Genomic DNA, 16,435 nt, shown 5'->3' on the forward strand with positions numbered 1-16,435 from the left:
GCTCTCATAATTATGGCTAAGGGTTTGCTTACTTCCTTTCCTGCCTCCTTTAATATAACTGGACAGATCCCATCCATCCCAGGTGCCTTTTTTATGTTTATCCTCAACAATTTCTCCTCCACTTTCCTCTCAGTTATTACAAAATCATCATCTAGCTCACTGCCAGAGTTTACTTTACCTCTGGAATTCCCCTTCTGAATAACTCCTCATGTGTGAATGTAGATGCAAAACACTCGTTTGATTTGTTAGCCACCTGAGCAGAATCATCAACAGTTGAAACATCAATATTCAGTGGGCAATCTGATTCATCCCTTTCCTTCTAGAGTTTACATAGGTAAAGAACTCTTTTCTGTTTTTCTTTGCCAAGGATGAAAGGATTTCTCATAATCTGCCTTTGCCTACCTAATCTCCTTTGTGACTTGGTTACAGACCAGCTTATATCTATCATAGGCTTCCATGTCACCCATTAATTTATATGTATCCCATGCATTTTTCTTCTCTGCCATATGTATCATTAGTTCATCTCACATCCATTTAGGCCTAAACCCTGAACAATATTTCTTAGTTGGTATGTAAAGCCTAGTAGCTTCCAAGATAAATTCTTTGAATGCATCCCATTTTGAATTTGCTGTTGGTAACACCATCAGTTGGTCCCACTGTGTAGAATTTATATACTGTCTCAGACCATTGTAGTCGCCTTTACGAAAGCAAAAACCCTTCCCTTTACCCCAGATGGTAGTTACCTCTTTGAGTACATCCCACTTCAGCACACTGTGATCACTGCCTCCTAGTGGTTCCTTTATCTGCAGATTTTTAATGCATGAAAAATCACTACTGATAATCAGATCAAGAGTATTACTCCCTCTAGTTGCCTCCCGAACATGCTGATGTAGAAAACAATCATCCAATAAATCCACAAAAGCCTTGCTAGTGTGTGAGTGACCAACCCACAAATTCCAGTCAATATCTGGGAAATTAAAATACCCCATTATAAGACTCTCTGATTTACTGGCCTACTCTATTTCCGTGTACAGTTTCTTATTATACTCATCAGAGTCATTAAGCCTATAACACATTCCTACTCTCAATTTTGATCTCCCAATGCTTATATCACACCAAACTGACTCGACACTGCACTGTCCAGCGATGTTGACTGGTTTCATTTCCTTGGATTTTGTGTTTCTTAACTAATGGCATAACCCCTCCTCCCTTCCTATCCTTTCTGTACCCTCCAAATTCCAGTTCTGCATTCCTTATATCTGTGTGACACCATATCTCTGATATCCCAACTATATCTGCCTTTGAGAAATAGCTCAAATTCATCAAATTTATTTACCAAACTCCTAGCATTGGTGTACACGCAAGTATACACGCACTTCCTATTCTTAGCTACCCTAACACAACCCATGTGTTTACTTGTACCGCAATAACTCCCAGCAGTCTCTGAAATACCCTGCATCTTGTTTTCCAGGCTGCTGCTCATTCCAATAGAAGCAGTGCAAGAATCACTTTCACCTCTGCCAGTGGCTACTGTTAATCTATTAGTCCTTGTATCCCCCCCAAGCTAGAAGTTTTCTGACCCACCTAACACTGCCTCGATAGCATCAGCAAATATTCTTGCACCATTTCTATTTAAGTGTATCCCATCCCATCCCTGTAGAAGCAGTCTCTACTGTTAATAAATACAGACCAGGCTGAAAAAAATTCTACCTCTTGAGCCTTGCACAATCTTTCCCGGGCCGAATTGATCGACAAGGCTCTCATCATATACATCTCATCATCCTATCGTGTCTGGGCAGAATTGCAGATACTTTCAAATTCAACCCTAATTCACGGCTTTTTTTCAACAGTGACCTGTACTTGTTAAGCAATTCCGCCGGTCTCCTACTCTTAATATCATTAGTGCCAACATGTACAACAATATCACCTTTTGTGCCCTTAAAAGATGATATCTGCTCTACATCATCAACCTTTGCCCCTGCAGACATACCCTGGTCCTTTTCCACCTATCCTTTTTACATATCATGTTCCCCGTTTCCCTGACAATAGTCAACAACAACTACTAGTTCCTGTGGGACCAATGAAGTTTCAACCCAAAATCTGGAAACAGCCAGCCTCAAGGTTGTCAAGATTGAGAGTTTTATTGTATTTATTGATTTATTTACTTCTGTCTAAAAATTCTCAGTTGTAATGATGTATTGTTCCACAAAATAAGCAACAAGAAAAGCATTTTCTATGCTAGATAGAGCTATGAAATGACATAACAGCCCACAAAGTCCCTGCGCTTGCAGGAGAATGAACAAATACCCACTGTTAAATAATACTGAATAAATGCTTAAATTATTATTATTATTATTTGTGACATGAATTTTTATGCCATTATCTTATAAACAATCATACCACCCCTTATTTTCTTGTAGATGCTAAATCAACAAGAAAATTAATTTTTTTATTGATCTGATAAATAAAAAAATAATATACAATGGAAGCCACTTATTGTAATCATTTCAGGGCTCAGCTAAACTGATAACAATAACTGATGAAACAAGAATGCAGCTGTTTGGTGCTGAAATATGTACATAAAAAGGCTGAAGTGGACAGAAAGAAAATTAAAATCAAGCAATATAAAATATTTTAATCTGACTGTCCACTATTTTTTTGAGTTAAGTTATCAATAAAAATGAAGCTGTCATAATGTTTCTGGAAATCCACACAAACTGTCAAAATCAAATAGAGAAAATATTAAAATCAAGAATTAGATAAGGGTTAATGCTTTGCTGTAAAATAAAATAATCACACTGGTAAGAGTACAGATACAGTACTTTCTTTCATGAAGTAATGGCACTGACAACCATACAAACTGTATGAAGCAATAGCACTAACTAACCACATGTATTGGAGTTCAAGAAAACAAATGGGATCTTATAATAATAATAAAATTCTTTATTCATAGAAATGTAGGACATGATTCCTGCTACAGGCAACCAGAGAAATCTTACAATTAACTGGACACATTACATTCATACGTAAAAAACTACATGGGTACACAGCAAATACATAGAATACATAGACAGTGCAATGTGCAGTGGAAGTGATTATGTAATCGCTTCCACTGCACATATGTAAACCACAACAAGGCAAAAAAAAGCAATAACATAAAATGGAGCGGCAATTACAGTAAGCATCGTTTTTTTTCTGTATTCATATATGTCTGATAACTAGATTTCGGATTATATGCAACTTGAATGTGTGAAAATGCATATTTTGGCCATTTTAGTTGTTAATTAGAATACTAAGGGGGCTTCACTGCCTGCTCACTTTGCTTGCCAACCCTGTGCACACGCTTTTCTATGTAATATGTAGAGGTATGACGGAGTAAGCCAAATCTTTTCTGCGTAAAAGACACACCTGTTGAAACACACTGATCAATATCTAATCTAATATATAAAAGAAAATATAAAGTGTAAGAAAAAACTATAAAACGTAAAATTGTGTGAATGCTGAGTGAATGAAAGTTATTATTAATTGCATGCTCTATCTTAACCTCTTCACTGGACAGACTGATGGCTATGCAGGCCCTCAGGGGATTCAAGGTTATCCAAGCTGACACCATTCTAATAAAATTTCTCCCAAAGTAACCAGGGTAGAGAATATGACAAAGTTAAAAGATGAATAGTATGGCCACTTTTTTTTTTTTTTTTTTCAAAAATTAGAAAAATAAAGTGTTTTTTTTGGCAGTTTAAGAAAAACCCTGCTTTTCTAGCATTTTTGGCCGTAGAAATATCTAAAATTTTAAAAAAAAATTGATAACAACACTAACCTTTTGTAACTTTAATGGTGTTATTTCTTATCACTTTCTTCAAACCAGCAGATTTAAAAATTCCCTGATACTGGAGTGGAGGGCCTGAATATTCTTCTTCATCTTCTCCTAGTTCCATCATTTCTTTTTCTTCTTCAATAGAGGTAGATGTTGGTTCATGGCTTGGCTGACTTTTGGCTGGTCCCAGTCGTTCAAACACAGATGAATTCTAAGGTATAAAATAAATTTAAAAAATTAAAATTCTGGGTAGCATTACCTGAAGAAACCTGTATGAGTGAGTGGCTGATGGATAGCCTAGTGTGCATGCATGGCATGTGCATACTACAACAAACTACTACTACATGGCAAGTGCATACTAAATACAGCAAATTATAGAAAAATAATAAAATTACATTTGTTTGTGAAAAGGGCTTCCTTTAGTTCGGGCAACCTTTAATGAAGTGCAACTCAAAAGAAAATTTTATGACTGTTGTGGGCCAGTGTACTATTATTATTATTTTTTAAATAATAACTATAATTTTTTAAAACAATCTTTTTACATTGTAAAAAAAGTCTTTAAATATATGTAAATATTTTTACAAGGATTTTTTAAAAATGATGGTTGGCTGTCAGTTGAATGGGGATATACAGGAACATCAGCTAATATGGTCATAACGTACTTATTTCTTATGGTTGCTGATGTGAAAAGTGATTTATTTTTTAAACAGGTATAAATACTTGTATTAACTGTACACTTTAATAAATAAAAAATTAAAGTTATAGTCTTAGATTCGTCTGATGCCTGTAACAGTAATCATGTCCTCATACAATTTTGTGAATAAAGAATTTTATTATTACCAGATGTACCTGGCATAACATATGCCATCTTTCTGATTAATGGCATAAATACAGTCAGTCCTCGTATAGCACGATAGTTGCGTTCCTAGAAACCCTCGTGCAATGCAAAATTGTGCAATATAAACAACAGGCCCTATGGGAAAAATGGGGTTAGGTGCCGACCACCCAAAATCGAACACACATTTGTAACCAAAACATTACCAAACACAATAAATAATCGTAATAAAATACTTACGTATTTTATTACGTAATAGTACATAATAAAATATTTATTATGTAATAAATTTATTACGTAATAAAATATTGCTAATGCTTCTACTTCTATCGTAAGCAAACTTGTTTTTGGTTTGATTTTCTATCCAAACAGATGACAGGCGTTCCATCTCTTCCAATTCTCTGTGTCTTAATCTAATGGATTTTAATTACACTTTGAGTTGTTCCCGCTATGAAAGTTGTAATTCTCGGCGTTGCCTCATTTAGGTCTGTATCACATGCAATATCACATGGTCTTTCAATTTGCTCAAAACGTTTCACAATTTCATATTTTTTCTCTTTCGACAGAGGCAGACTGGCCATAAGCCTTACCGGGGAAACCCCGGTGGGCCGGAGGTCGGTGTGATTTTGGCCATAAACGCTAATATGAGGCGACTACAAATTTTCCCGGGTAAGAATTTTTGACCCAGTCCGCCTCTGTTTATCGATTGCTTTTCTTTTTCTCTCTGAATCTGCAGTATCTTCACCAGGACGCTTCCTTTTCACACCTTTTAAGTATTTTACTCATTTTTAGGGAACAAAGCGCAATTACAAAACGAGGAGGCACTCTTGATACACATAAACAAAGCTGTGGGTGTGTAGCAACTGAATAAACAACACCGTAAAGGCAGAGATACACTATTAACACCTCACATTTTACTAAAGCACATTTCTAGGGGTTACTACCATAAAACAATAAAAACAATTTCCAGTTGCGTTTCTGCTAGCGGAATCTGTTATAAACTGGTAGTAAACTCGATCTAATTGCATTTGCGATTATACCGATAGCTGGAATCGTGTTGGTTTTTACGTTATTATGGTAAAATGTGTTTCCCCTTCACTGATATAAAAAACAAATACATTTTCAGAATCTTCTCTTCATTCCTATCGTGTTGCGTTCGGTTGGGGGTGATTCTGCGTTCGACTGCCATTTCTTGTAAACACAAAGGCTAATCGTGCATAAGCGAATTTGGTTTGTGTTATATAAGATATCGTTCCCCTATTTATAAATCGTGTATGATCGAATTCGTGTAGTGCAAACATGTGTTATACGAGGACTGACTGTAGTTTAATCTAGATCCTTCAGTCTTCACCATTCTTGTTTAGCAGTGATATAATTCTATAGCAGTCATCTGTGGGATATATGCATATGCCTCTATTTGGAGGTGGTTCCTCGTCTTCTCCAACAAATATTGCAGCAACCTCCATTATGGATATAGGTGCAGTATATCGTATCTTAACCATCTTGTCCAATTGCATATTGTTGCATTACTTCGGCCATACACCCTTGGTTTGATTGTTTTTCAAGCCATTTTGTTGATGCTTTAGCAGAATCGAAAATATAAAGTTGTCCATATCCTGGCTTATTTGCCTTGTTTGGATATAGTGGTGAGACCAAATGGTAAATCTGGTTGTGTATTCTAAAACAGTATGGACCATTTCCAGGTGGTGATTTAATCTTTGCGCCCATTGATGCAAACAGCATTGATGAGTTGTACTCTCGCATATGTTCTTTGTAGTTATTTGCTTCACGTGTATCCCATGTAAGCAGCTCTAGTAATAGAGCAGGTGTCTCAGACAGTGGGTCAAGTGAAACCTTTCCATCACGACAGCATTTAGTGTATTTATTCGATATGTTTAATTCATGTCCCCAATATCATGCATTGCAATACTTACAGTTGTAACAGTCTTCACCATTCTTGTTTAGCAGTGATATAATTCCACAGCAGTCATCTGTGGGATATATGCATATGCCTTTATTTGCAGGTGGTTCCCCGTCTTATCCAACAAATATTGCAGCAACCTCCATTTTGGATATAGGTGCATTATATCGTCTCTTAACCATCTTGTCCAATTGTTGCATTACTTCGGCCATACACCCTTGGTTTGATTGTTTTTCAAGCCATTTTGTTGTTACTTCAGCAGAATCGAAAATATAAAGTTGTCCATATCCTGGCTTATTTGACTTGTTTGGATATAGTGGTGAGACCAAATGGTAAATCTGGCTGTGTATTCTAAAACAGGATGAACCATTTCCAGGTGGTGATTTAATCTCTGTACCCATTGATGTGAATGGCATTGATGAGTTGTACTCTCGCATACGTTCTTTGTAGTTATTTGCTTCACGTGTATCCCCTGTAAGCAGCTCTCATAATAGAGTAGGTGTCTCAGACAGTGGGTCAAGTGAAACCTTCCCATCACGACAGCATTTAGTGTATTTATTCGATATGTTTTAACTCATGTCCCCAATATCATGCATTGCAATACTCACAGTTGTAACACATATTTCCTGTCATTAATTTATTCGCATCCAGTACTTCTATTTGATTAGTCCTATGGCATTTTGCCCGTCTTCTCATTTCCAATCTTGCTTCTCTTTCTTCAATGTTTTCTGTCCATCTTTGTAGTCATAAAATCTCATTTTGGTCTCTCAGTCTATTAGACCTCTCCTTTAATGTTTCATTAGTATTTCTTCTACATTTTCTCAAAGTTCTTACACACTGTTCAGCCATTTTGACACTTCTTAAAACTCAGAACAGTTTATTAAAATTGAAGACATAAAATAAATATACATCAACAGCTTTCAGGCATAGTTGCCTTTCTTCAGTCGAAAAATGTTAGTACAAAAATTAATAAAGAATGCCCAGTATGGTGGTCATGCGAGATTACTGTGTGAACGGATGTTGGCAACAATTAGCAACTGGAAAATTTGGGCAGCATACCTAAGCATTTTATATATATATATTTTATTATACAGGGTGATTCACTACCGGTGCGACAAACTTGCAGGAAGTGTAGGGGGCACAAAGATGAATCAGAATCGCATAGTATTGCAGGGTCCAAAATGCCTTCGTCATGCGGTAGAGGACGTTGAACGGGAGGTCGCATGAACAGCGATCCCGCTGGAAGTCAGCATTTGCGAACCGTTTCTGTCAAAGAAACCAAGTAGCAAAAGTCCTCTAGAGTGGATAATCCGCTCTGGAGGACTTTTTCCCAATCATTGGCCTGTCGCTTGAGTACTCGTACTGCCTTCTGCAAGACGTAGGACATTCTCCTCATTGTCCGGCGTCCTCGTCGTTCGCTCTCGATTCATGGTACCTCTCGTGAAACAACCAGTCTCACGTAACCTTCTGTGCACACGTACGAAAATCGTATGATGAGGAGCACGCCTGTGCAGGAAACGTTCCTGGTACAAGCGCAGAGCGGCACGCCCGTTACAGTCCGCAGCTCCATACACGAGGTGCATGTCGGCCAGTTCAACGTTTGAATACTCGTCCATCCTACTACCTCAGGAACTGGTTCGCAAATGCTGACTTCCAGTGGGATCGCTGTTCACGCGACCTCCCGTTCAACGTCCTCTACTACATGACAAAGGCATTTTGGACCCTGCAATGCTATGTGATTCCGATTCGTCATTGTGCCCCCTACACCTCCTGCAAGTTTGTCGCACTGGTAGTGAATCACCCTGTATAGACATAATGCCACTACATGTACTTAGAAGGGTATAAAAGGAGGCTTGGGATCTTTAAGCATGAGAATACATCAATGATATTATTTCTGTCACTTAGAATATTTCTGAGAGTGAGTGCATGTTTGGTATTGGTTATTACTTTTTGGTGTTGGTTTATGTCTTGTATTCAACGAGCATTGTTTGACTGTTAGAATTGTATTACAAGTTTGATGCTGTTGGCAGGAGAAGTTGCTCTTCAGCCTTCAAGATAAAAAAAAAATATGTGTACCTATCTATAGTACAGCCAGGATTACATATTTTCTTCTAGATATAGTCATTGTTCAAATGATTAACTGTAAAACTTCTTCCTAGTGTCCATGCTGGAGTATGTAGTAATGTTCTAATCTGTTCAGAAGATAACATTTTTTCATGCATTTGTTCCAGTTTCCAATCTGTTCAAAATATTGGTTTGATTTGGAACAGATTGTTTGCTATTACCAGAACTGCTGCCATTGTGCTTGACAATATTTATTATATATTCAATAGAAGCCTGTGCATGTCCAGGAGGCACTGTCGCCCTTACAGTTCTATTTTTCAATTCATTTCCTCTTATCTCCATACAGCCAGTTATCAAATTCCTCACTTGAATTTTGGGAGATTGATTAAGGTTTTAGAGATCTGATGCAGTACAGGGTGGGTAGGTATTCTGGTGTTCTTCAGAGCTCTTACTGCATTTGGGAAGCCTGTATAAATTATTCCTTTCTGATCGGTTGTATTTGGAGGTTATACGCTATCAGTATTACAAAGTATTAAGGTCCCTCTACCCAGAATTAAGTTTTAACCTGAATAACAGACTTCTGAGATGTGTTTAGCTTAATCTCAGAATCAAAAAGGCCTTATCTCTGTAATTTTAATCCACTGTAAACTTCTCCAGGAGTCCTCTTCCAAATGATGTCATATCAAATTGCATTGTATTCATGATTTTCAAGTCAATGTCAAACTTTATATGGAAGTTGGGTGGAAACTGTAATTTTAACTTTATCGAATGAATAATACAAGCGTTGAAGGAGCCAGAACACATAATTCAATTGGAGTCTGGAGAAAAGTTCTCTGTAACAAAGAAAAACTGCAACCCAGAAATGAAAAGTGCCCTGTCCTCGAAGCCCTCTACCAAACTCTCAGAGAAGACAAAGTTGTAGTCATGCTTTTACTTTCTGCTGTCTGTTTAAGAATTGCTCCAAAGTGAACAATTGGTCATCCCCTGCATTGTTTTCATCCCCATCAGTATTTCCGGGCTTCTTGACCTGAACAAATTTGCAAACAGCTGACCTACAGTTCTGTCCCTTTCCTGAAATTTCATGTTCAATGTCTTCTTTCTTAGCCAGTTTGCAATTATGACTATATACTGCCTGATTCCCCCCCCACAGTTATAACACAGAATCTGTTTATTCTTTTTCAAGGACGCAGTTCGAGGAAGTACTTTTTGTAAATCTTGCCTGGCAGTCTCAGTCATACTGAGTAGATCTGTCTTTTATTATCGTTTATTATCATTTATTTATCTCATAAATGATAATATTTCTGCCTGAAATCCTTTCTAATCACATCCATTTCTCTGGTAAGTTGGCCCTTAATATTCCTCATCTCTCTCTCTCTCTCTCTCTCTCTCTCTCTCTCTCTCTCAGTTTGGGGCTGTATTCTTATTTCTCTCACACTCTGTTGTAACTGCAACTTCTCTTGATTGAAGATGTGATACAATTCAATCAAAACTATTCTGGTTTGATTGAACTGTATGCTCTGTTATCTGAATGTACTGATATTTCCTTGCATGCATCTGATGCTGCTGCTTTTATTGATGGAGAATTACCTTCAACAACTGGATTCTAAACTCTTCTTATGATCCAACAATGAACTGATGGTGCAAAAGCCACTGAATGAAAATGGATATCCTTTGGTCTTAGTCTAAGCAACCTTTAGTAATAGGAGTCAATGGATTCATTTTGATGCTGCACTATGCTGCACTATGCTCAAGATTTTTGAGAAATGGGTAGCGACCCTATGCTTCTTTGGAAATTGCTTCATAAGATTCTTTTAAAAGCTCATACAAATCAGTATCCATGAATAGTGGGAGTTATTGACAATGATCCACCATGCTTTACCTTGTAATTTGGCCTTAACCAGCTCAACCAGATCATCTTCTCCCCATTTGATCCTTTTATGAAACCTTTTAGCATCCTTAATTAAGAAAAGCACTTACAGAAGTATCCTCCAGCTAATGCATTTAAAAGGGAATCACAATTAAATAACAAGGAATGCTCCATGATAAACAGTATTGTCTCTATCCTGTCAATGTCATGTGGAAAAAAATAATAATGTGGATAAGCTGTATCTGTTGAAATATATTTTGAAAAGGCAAAGAGTATAAAACTTACTACTTGTCCAAAAGATAGTGGAGCATTCTGGTTTCTTGCCAAAGCTACTGGCTGGAACGTTTGCCCATCTCTACTAACACCTCTGTTCAAACAAGGTGGTTCTTTTGCCATATCAGCTAAAGACAAAGTTGACCTGCTAGAATCTTTTCTTCTAACTTGTGTACCAATGATTTTGGTAAATCATCTCCTATTATTTCCAGTATACTCCAGTCAATGTCTCCTGGACTTCTGTCAAAATTTGTTCTGCGATGACTTTCAGCAGTCTCTGAAATATCCCGCACCTTGTTTTCCAGGCTGCTGCTCATTCCAGTCGAAACAGTGCAAGAATCACTTTCACCTCTGCCGGCGGCTACTGTTAATCTATTAGTCTGTGTATCCCACCAAGCTAGCAGTTTTCCAACCGACCTAACACTGCCTCGATAGCATCAGCAAATATTCTTGCACCCTTTCTATTTAAGTGTATCCCATCCCTGTAGAAGCAGTCTCTCCTGTTAAGAAGAACAGACCAGGGTCAGAAAAATTCTACTCCATGAGCCTTGCACAATCTCTCCAGGGCCAAATTGATTGACAAAGCTCTCATCATATACTCTCTCCTATCGTGTCTGGGCAGAATTGCAGACACTTTCAAATTCAACCCTAATTCACAACTTTTTTTCAACATTTTCAACAATTACTTGTTAAGTAATTCCACCGGTCTCTTACTCTTAATATCATTAGTGCCAACGTGTACAACAATATCACCTTTTGTGCCCTTAACAGAAGATATCTGCTCTACAACATCATCAACCTTTTGGCAGACATACCCTGGTCCTGTTCCACCTATCCTTTGGCACAATATTTTACCTGTTTCCTCGACAATAGAGCCACTGACAACAACTGATTCCTGTAGGAACAGTGCATTCTGTCTTGCCATGGATTGCCACTGTGTTGCCTGATGTTCAAGTGCAAGCTCTGGCATTGATGTGGGCAGCTGAGAGCTTGATGGGCCCTCAATTTAAATCCTCCGAGGACATCTACCCTATTCTTCAAGCTCTTACATAGGCCCATAACAATGCTGAGTTGCTGCCTGATTTCCTCACATGCCTTACATCAAGCATGCACAAGGACATTACCCTTGGCAGTATCATGTTCCAAATGGTTGCACCCTTGAATTACAGTATAATCAAGTATTTATCAAAAATATATTTTAACTGTCCTAAAATGATTGAAAGGGGTTCCCAAAGTTGCATAGGTCTGAAACATGAAGTGCTTTAGTTTCAATTTTTGTTATAAGTGAGCACAGCTGCAAAATAAGGTCTAATCAAGAACACATAAGATATTTTTTGGGGAAAATAAAACAAACTTATTATTCAAAATGAAAGTTTCTGATTAAATAGAAACATTTCAGTGTAACAAATGCTTCCTACAGTTATCCCTTTTTAAAATCTTAACTTCTTACAGTATAAGTAAAAATCAGTTATAGAATGTCTAAACTTCTAAGACCAGTGGCTTTCACCATGTATTTAAAGTAAACAGGAATAGTTTTAACAATGTAAGTGAACCTTACAAAAATACACCACATATATATATCATTTTTAAATGATCCTTTCTCCTCTCCTGTGTGCAGAAAATATCAAAGGCTTGTTGCAAATTAAAAGCTATTTTAAAAAAAATGTTTAAAAGTTTCCTCCTAACTCGTTAGTTTTATATAACATTGGCACTTAAATAGAGTTCCAAGTTGGTTACCAGCAAAAAATCTGTAAAAAATTATACTAAAAGATTACTATAATTTCACTATTACCAGCAAAACAAAATTAACTGTTGCTTTAATTTTTTCAACATTGCACGAAATGACTTTAAAAAGAATCAGTAACTTTTATTTGAACTCTCTTGAATAACAAACATGAGAAAAATGTTTCTTTAAAGGAAGTCAACAAACTCTGTGATAGGCCTTGTATACTAATTAAACTACTGTAAAACTGACAAAATTCATAAAATCTTTAATTTTAATGGCACTTATGGTGAAAGAGGCCTATGCGCTCCGGATTCATATTATTGAAATGAAAAAATTATAATTCCTCAGAGCGGTTAATACTAGAATATACATATAGAGAACGGTTAGTATACAAAAAAGCTTTCAGCTGGGTAGACAGCCTTCTTCAGTTAAACATTAAATGACAGTTAGAATGGGGATGTGCACTGCAAGGTTGGTGCGTGAGGCGCGTGGCTAATTGTTTGAGGTTGAAGTTTGTGGCTGTGACGTATGGTGGTGACACGGCCAGCGTTTGTCTATGGACAGAATTATTGCTTCTGTGATGTGGTTAACTTGACAACCACTGTTCCTGTTCAAAGAGGTATCCGAGCATTTTATGTTTAACGATTCCAACCAGGTGCGCCATAGGTAATGGTGGGACCTGTCCACAACCACAACATCGCGGTGTGGGTCAATGTCGTGGTGGGTTGTCCAGACATGCTCGGCAATAACTGAGTGTTCCACATCTGCCAAACGGATCGCCCTTTTATGTTCTGATAGACGTTTCTCGAGCTGACGTCCAGTCTCTCCAAAGTAGCAGCTAGTGCAGTCACGGCAAGAGATGTGATAGACCAAACCGCTCTGCAGAAGGGTGGGGACAGGTGTTTTCACGTTGGAAATGAGAGAACACAGTTTCTTGCCTGGGAGTTGGATGCACTTTATTCCATGTGATTTTAGGATTCTACCGATCTGTTGTGACAGGTTGGGGTAGTATGGGATAAATGCCCTCGTGGATGACTCACCACTGTTGACGTTACTGTTGGTCGCCACGTTGTCGCGTGCCTGTAGGTCACACCTGTCAAGGACGTCGATGGGATAGCCATACCTCGCAAGGTCCACTTTGACCCTGGAGATCTCTGTGCGTCTTTCACCTGCAGAGCTAGAGTGTGTCCAGGCGCGAGTTAGCAAGGTTCGGGCAGTGGTGAGGAGGTGACCCTGTGCGTGTGCTGACCGGAAGTTGGTAAATTGGCCAGCACACATAGGTTTACGATAAACTGTCGTCTTCAAGCATGTGTCTTCGCGCCGGACGAGGGTATCTAGGTATGGTATGGTGTTGTTCGACTCCAGCTCAATCGTGAATTTTATGAAGGGTGATAGTGAGTTGAGGTGGGTTAGGATTCACTGACCTGAGTCTCTAGGGATAACTACGAACACATTGTCTACATAGCGACACCAAAAGGCGATGTGATCTGGTGCGTGTGTAAACGCACGTCCCTCTAACTCCTCCATCACGATGTTTGCCGTGACCGAATTGACAGGGGAACCCATGGCTGTGCCATGCACCTACTGGTAAATTGAGTTGCTAAACATGATTGCACCCCCTGTTAAGCACAGTCTGAGGGCGGTGGAAATGTCATCAGGTGTCAGCCTGGTTCTGTCGATAAGGGTTTCATCATTGTCCAAGAGTTGTTTTGCACAAGAGATGGCAAGTTCCACTGGGATGGAGGTAAAGAGTGATACTACATCGAACGATGCCATGACTTGATCTTGTGAGATGGATATAGTGCGGATCCTTTCTATGAACTCAATACTGTTGGAGACGGTGTAGGTGGTCTTGCCAACTAGAGGAGAAAGAAGCCTCGAGACAAACTTAGACAACTCGTAAGTCGGTGATCCACAGCAGGATACAATTGGTCTTAGTGGTGTGTCTTCTTTGTGTACCTTCGGCAGGCCGTAAAACTGTGGGATCTGACACCCGGAGGCACGGAGGTGATTACGGGTTGACTGTGTTATCTTCCCCTGTTTGAGCCAACTATTGATGAGGATATTCACCTCTGACTCCCATCATTCCAATGCTCTGCTGGGGGTAACGGTTAAGGGTTTGTAGATGGAAGTGTCTCGCAAAAGCAGTAAGGCTTTCGCCACGTAATCAGCGCGGTTCATTACAACCGTACGATGGCCTTTGTCCACCGGTAGAATGACGATGGACGAATCCCGTTTTAGTGCCTTGAGGGCAGAAATCTGCATACGGCTGAGGTTTGAAGAGACGTGATAAACATGTTTCCATGCCTAAGGCGATGTCAGTGATTGGTGGGTACTTTGGAAGAACGGCAAATGCCATGCCAAGAGTCAATAGGTCTGTTTGTTCTGCAGATAACTGCTTGTTGCTCAGGTTCAATACGAAATCTGTGCAACCTGTGGAAGGGGCATTATGCTGGCGACGAAATTGACGGGATTCATTAATTAAAGTATTGAACTTACGTTTCTGTCGTGCACAATAATGATCTGATTCTCTGACGGCCTGGTAGCATAAAGTATTGATTACATGGGTGTAAATAGGATCGGGAATCAGAGCCTTAAGGTCAACTAGTAGGGCTGCTTTGCTGAAGCATGCTGTATGTCACGGTGGAGGCAGCCAATCCATATGCGCAGAGCCTTGAAGCCGAAGTTCCGACAGGCACGTCCCATACACTCATTAGAAAACGGTTGTTTGTACCAAAATCCTTTCGGGATAATCTTGCTTGCTTTGCATCTGTGAGCAAACCTCAGGTGTTGTCTGCCACGGGCTATAAAGATGAAATCCTTCTGTAGTCTCACAACCATGTCGTATGTTGGTTGGCCAAGAATAGTCCGAATATGGTGAAAGAGGCCTATGCGCTCCGGATTCATATTATTGAAATGAAAAAATTATAATTCCTCAGAGCGGTTAATACCAGAATATACATATAGAGAACGGTTAGTATACAAAAGAGCTTTCGGCTGGGTAGACAGCCTTCTTCAGTTAAACATTAAATGACAGTTAGAAATTTGCCTTCAACCAGAGGGTGGAGGACTGTGGGAACAAACTCTCATCTGGCATCATGGAGGAGGGTGATTTGGAGACGTTGAAGAAAGAACCAGATAAACTGTTAGAGGGAAATGGATAGGTGAAATGGGCAGTGTTTGCTTTTTTTTTTTTTTTTTTTGTTAATGCTGTATAAGCTTGCTTTCTTGCATCATTTGCCAATAATAATAATACTGCTAATGCAGCACTTTATTTCCCAGTTGCTGATGCTTTGGCCTCCCGGTTATTAATTTATTAACACAAAAAAAAAAAAAAAAAAAAAATTTAGTGCAGTATATTAAATAGTATCAATCAATTAATGGGATTTATAATCATCCTGTATAAATATAATGATCATGACTTCAGTATTCTGTATCTGTGAAACAAAATCTTGACTGAAATTTGTAAAATGGAAAAAAAAAAAAAAAACACTTTTTAAGAAAAATCCAGATTCTTTAAATATGGCAAATATGTTTGTATGTCTTAATGCCTGTGCAAATATAATGGTCAAATTAAAAAGCAAGGCTGCAGAGGGATTAAAAACTATGGCAAGATGGCATCTACCAGAAGTAATACCATAAAATGAGTAAACTGGAGGAAACAGTGAATATATTTAGTTACAAATGAGGAAAAATAAATATATTTAATTTAGTTTTAAGGAAAAATATAAATATATTTTTCCTTAAAATTCTCATTTCTGAAGATTGAAATTTAAAAAAATATTTTTTTTTTTATGAAGACCCCAAGCACGAGAGGTATTAGAACCTATAGTACTTAGTACCATGCATGGGGTGAAGGTCAAGAAGATGAAAGAAGACACTTGTTGACATTAAACTTCAATTTCTGTAGATGGAAATGGAAACTGAATAAA

General features: G+C 38.3%; 1 protein-coding gene across 3 annotated transcripts in view; it reads right to left on the bottom strand.

Moving 5' to 3' along the window:
- Window positions 1-16,435, bottom strand: part of LOC150076915 (uncharacterized protein C19orf47 homolog) — a 114,922-nt gene that overhangs the window by 19,286 nt on the left and 79,201 nt on the right. For all 3 annotated transcript variants that reach the window (XM_090385975.1, XM_090385974.1, XM_090385973.1), the window contains one exon: window positions 3,821-4,028. In XM_090385975.1, the coding sequence (XP_090242101.1) occupies window positions 3,821-4,028 (208 nt within the window). The remainder of the gene's footprint in view (window positions 1-3,820; window positions 4,029-16,435) is intronic.

Source organism: Mastigoproctus giganteus, chromosome 12 (genome assembly GCF_048544385.1).
Source record: "Mastigoproctus giganteus isolate SK-2022 chromosome 12, ASM4854438v1, whole genome shotgun sequence".
NCBI classification, from domain to species: Eukaryota; Metazoa; Arthropoda; class Arachnida; order Uropygi; family Thelyphonidae; genus Mastigoproctus; species Mastigoproctus giganteus.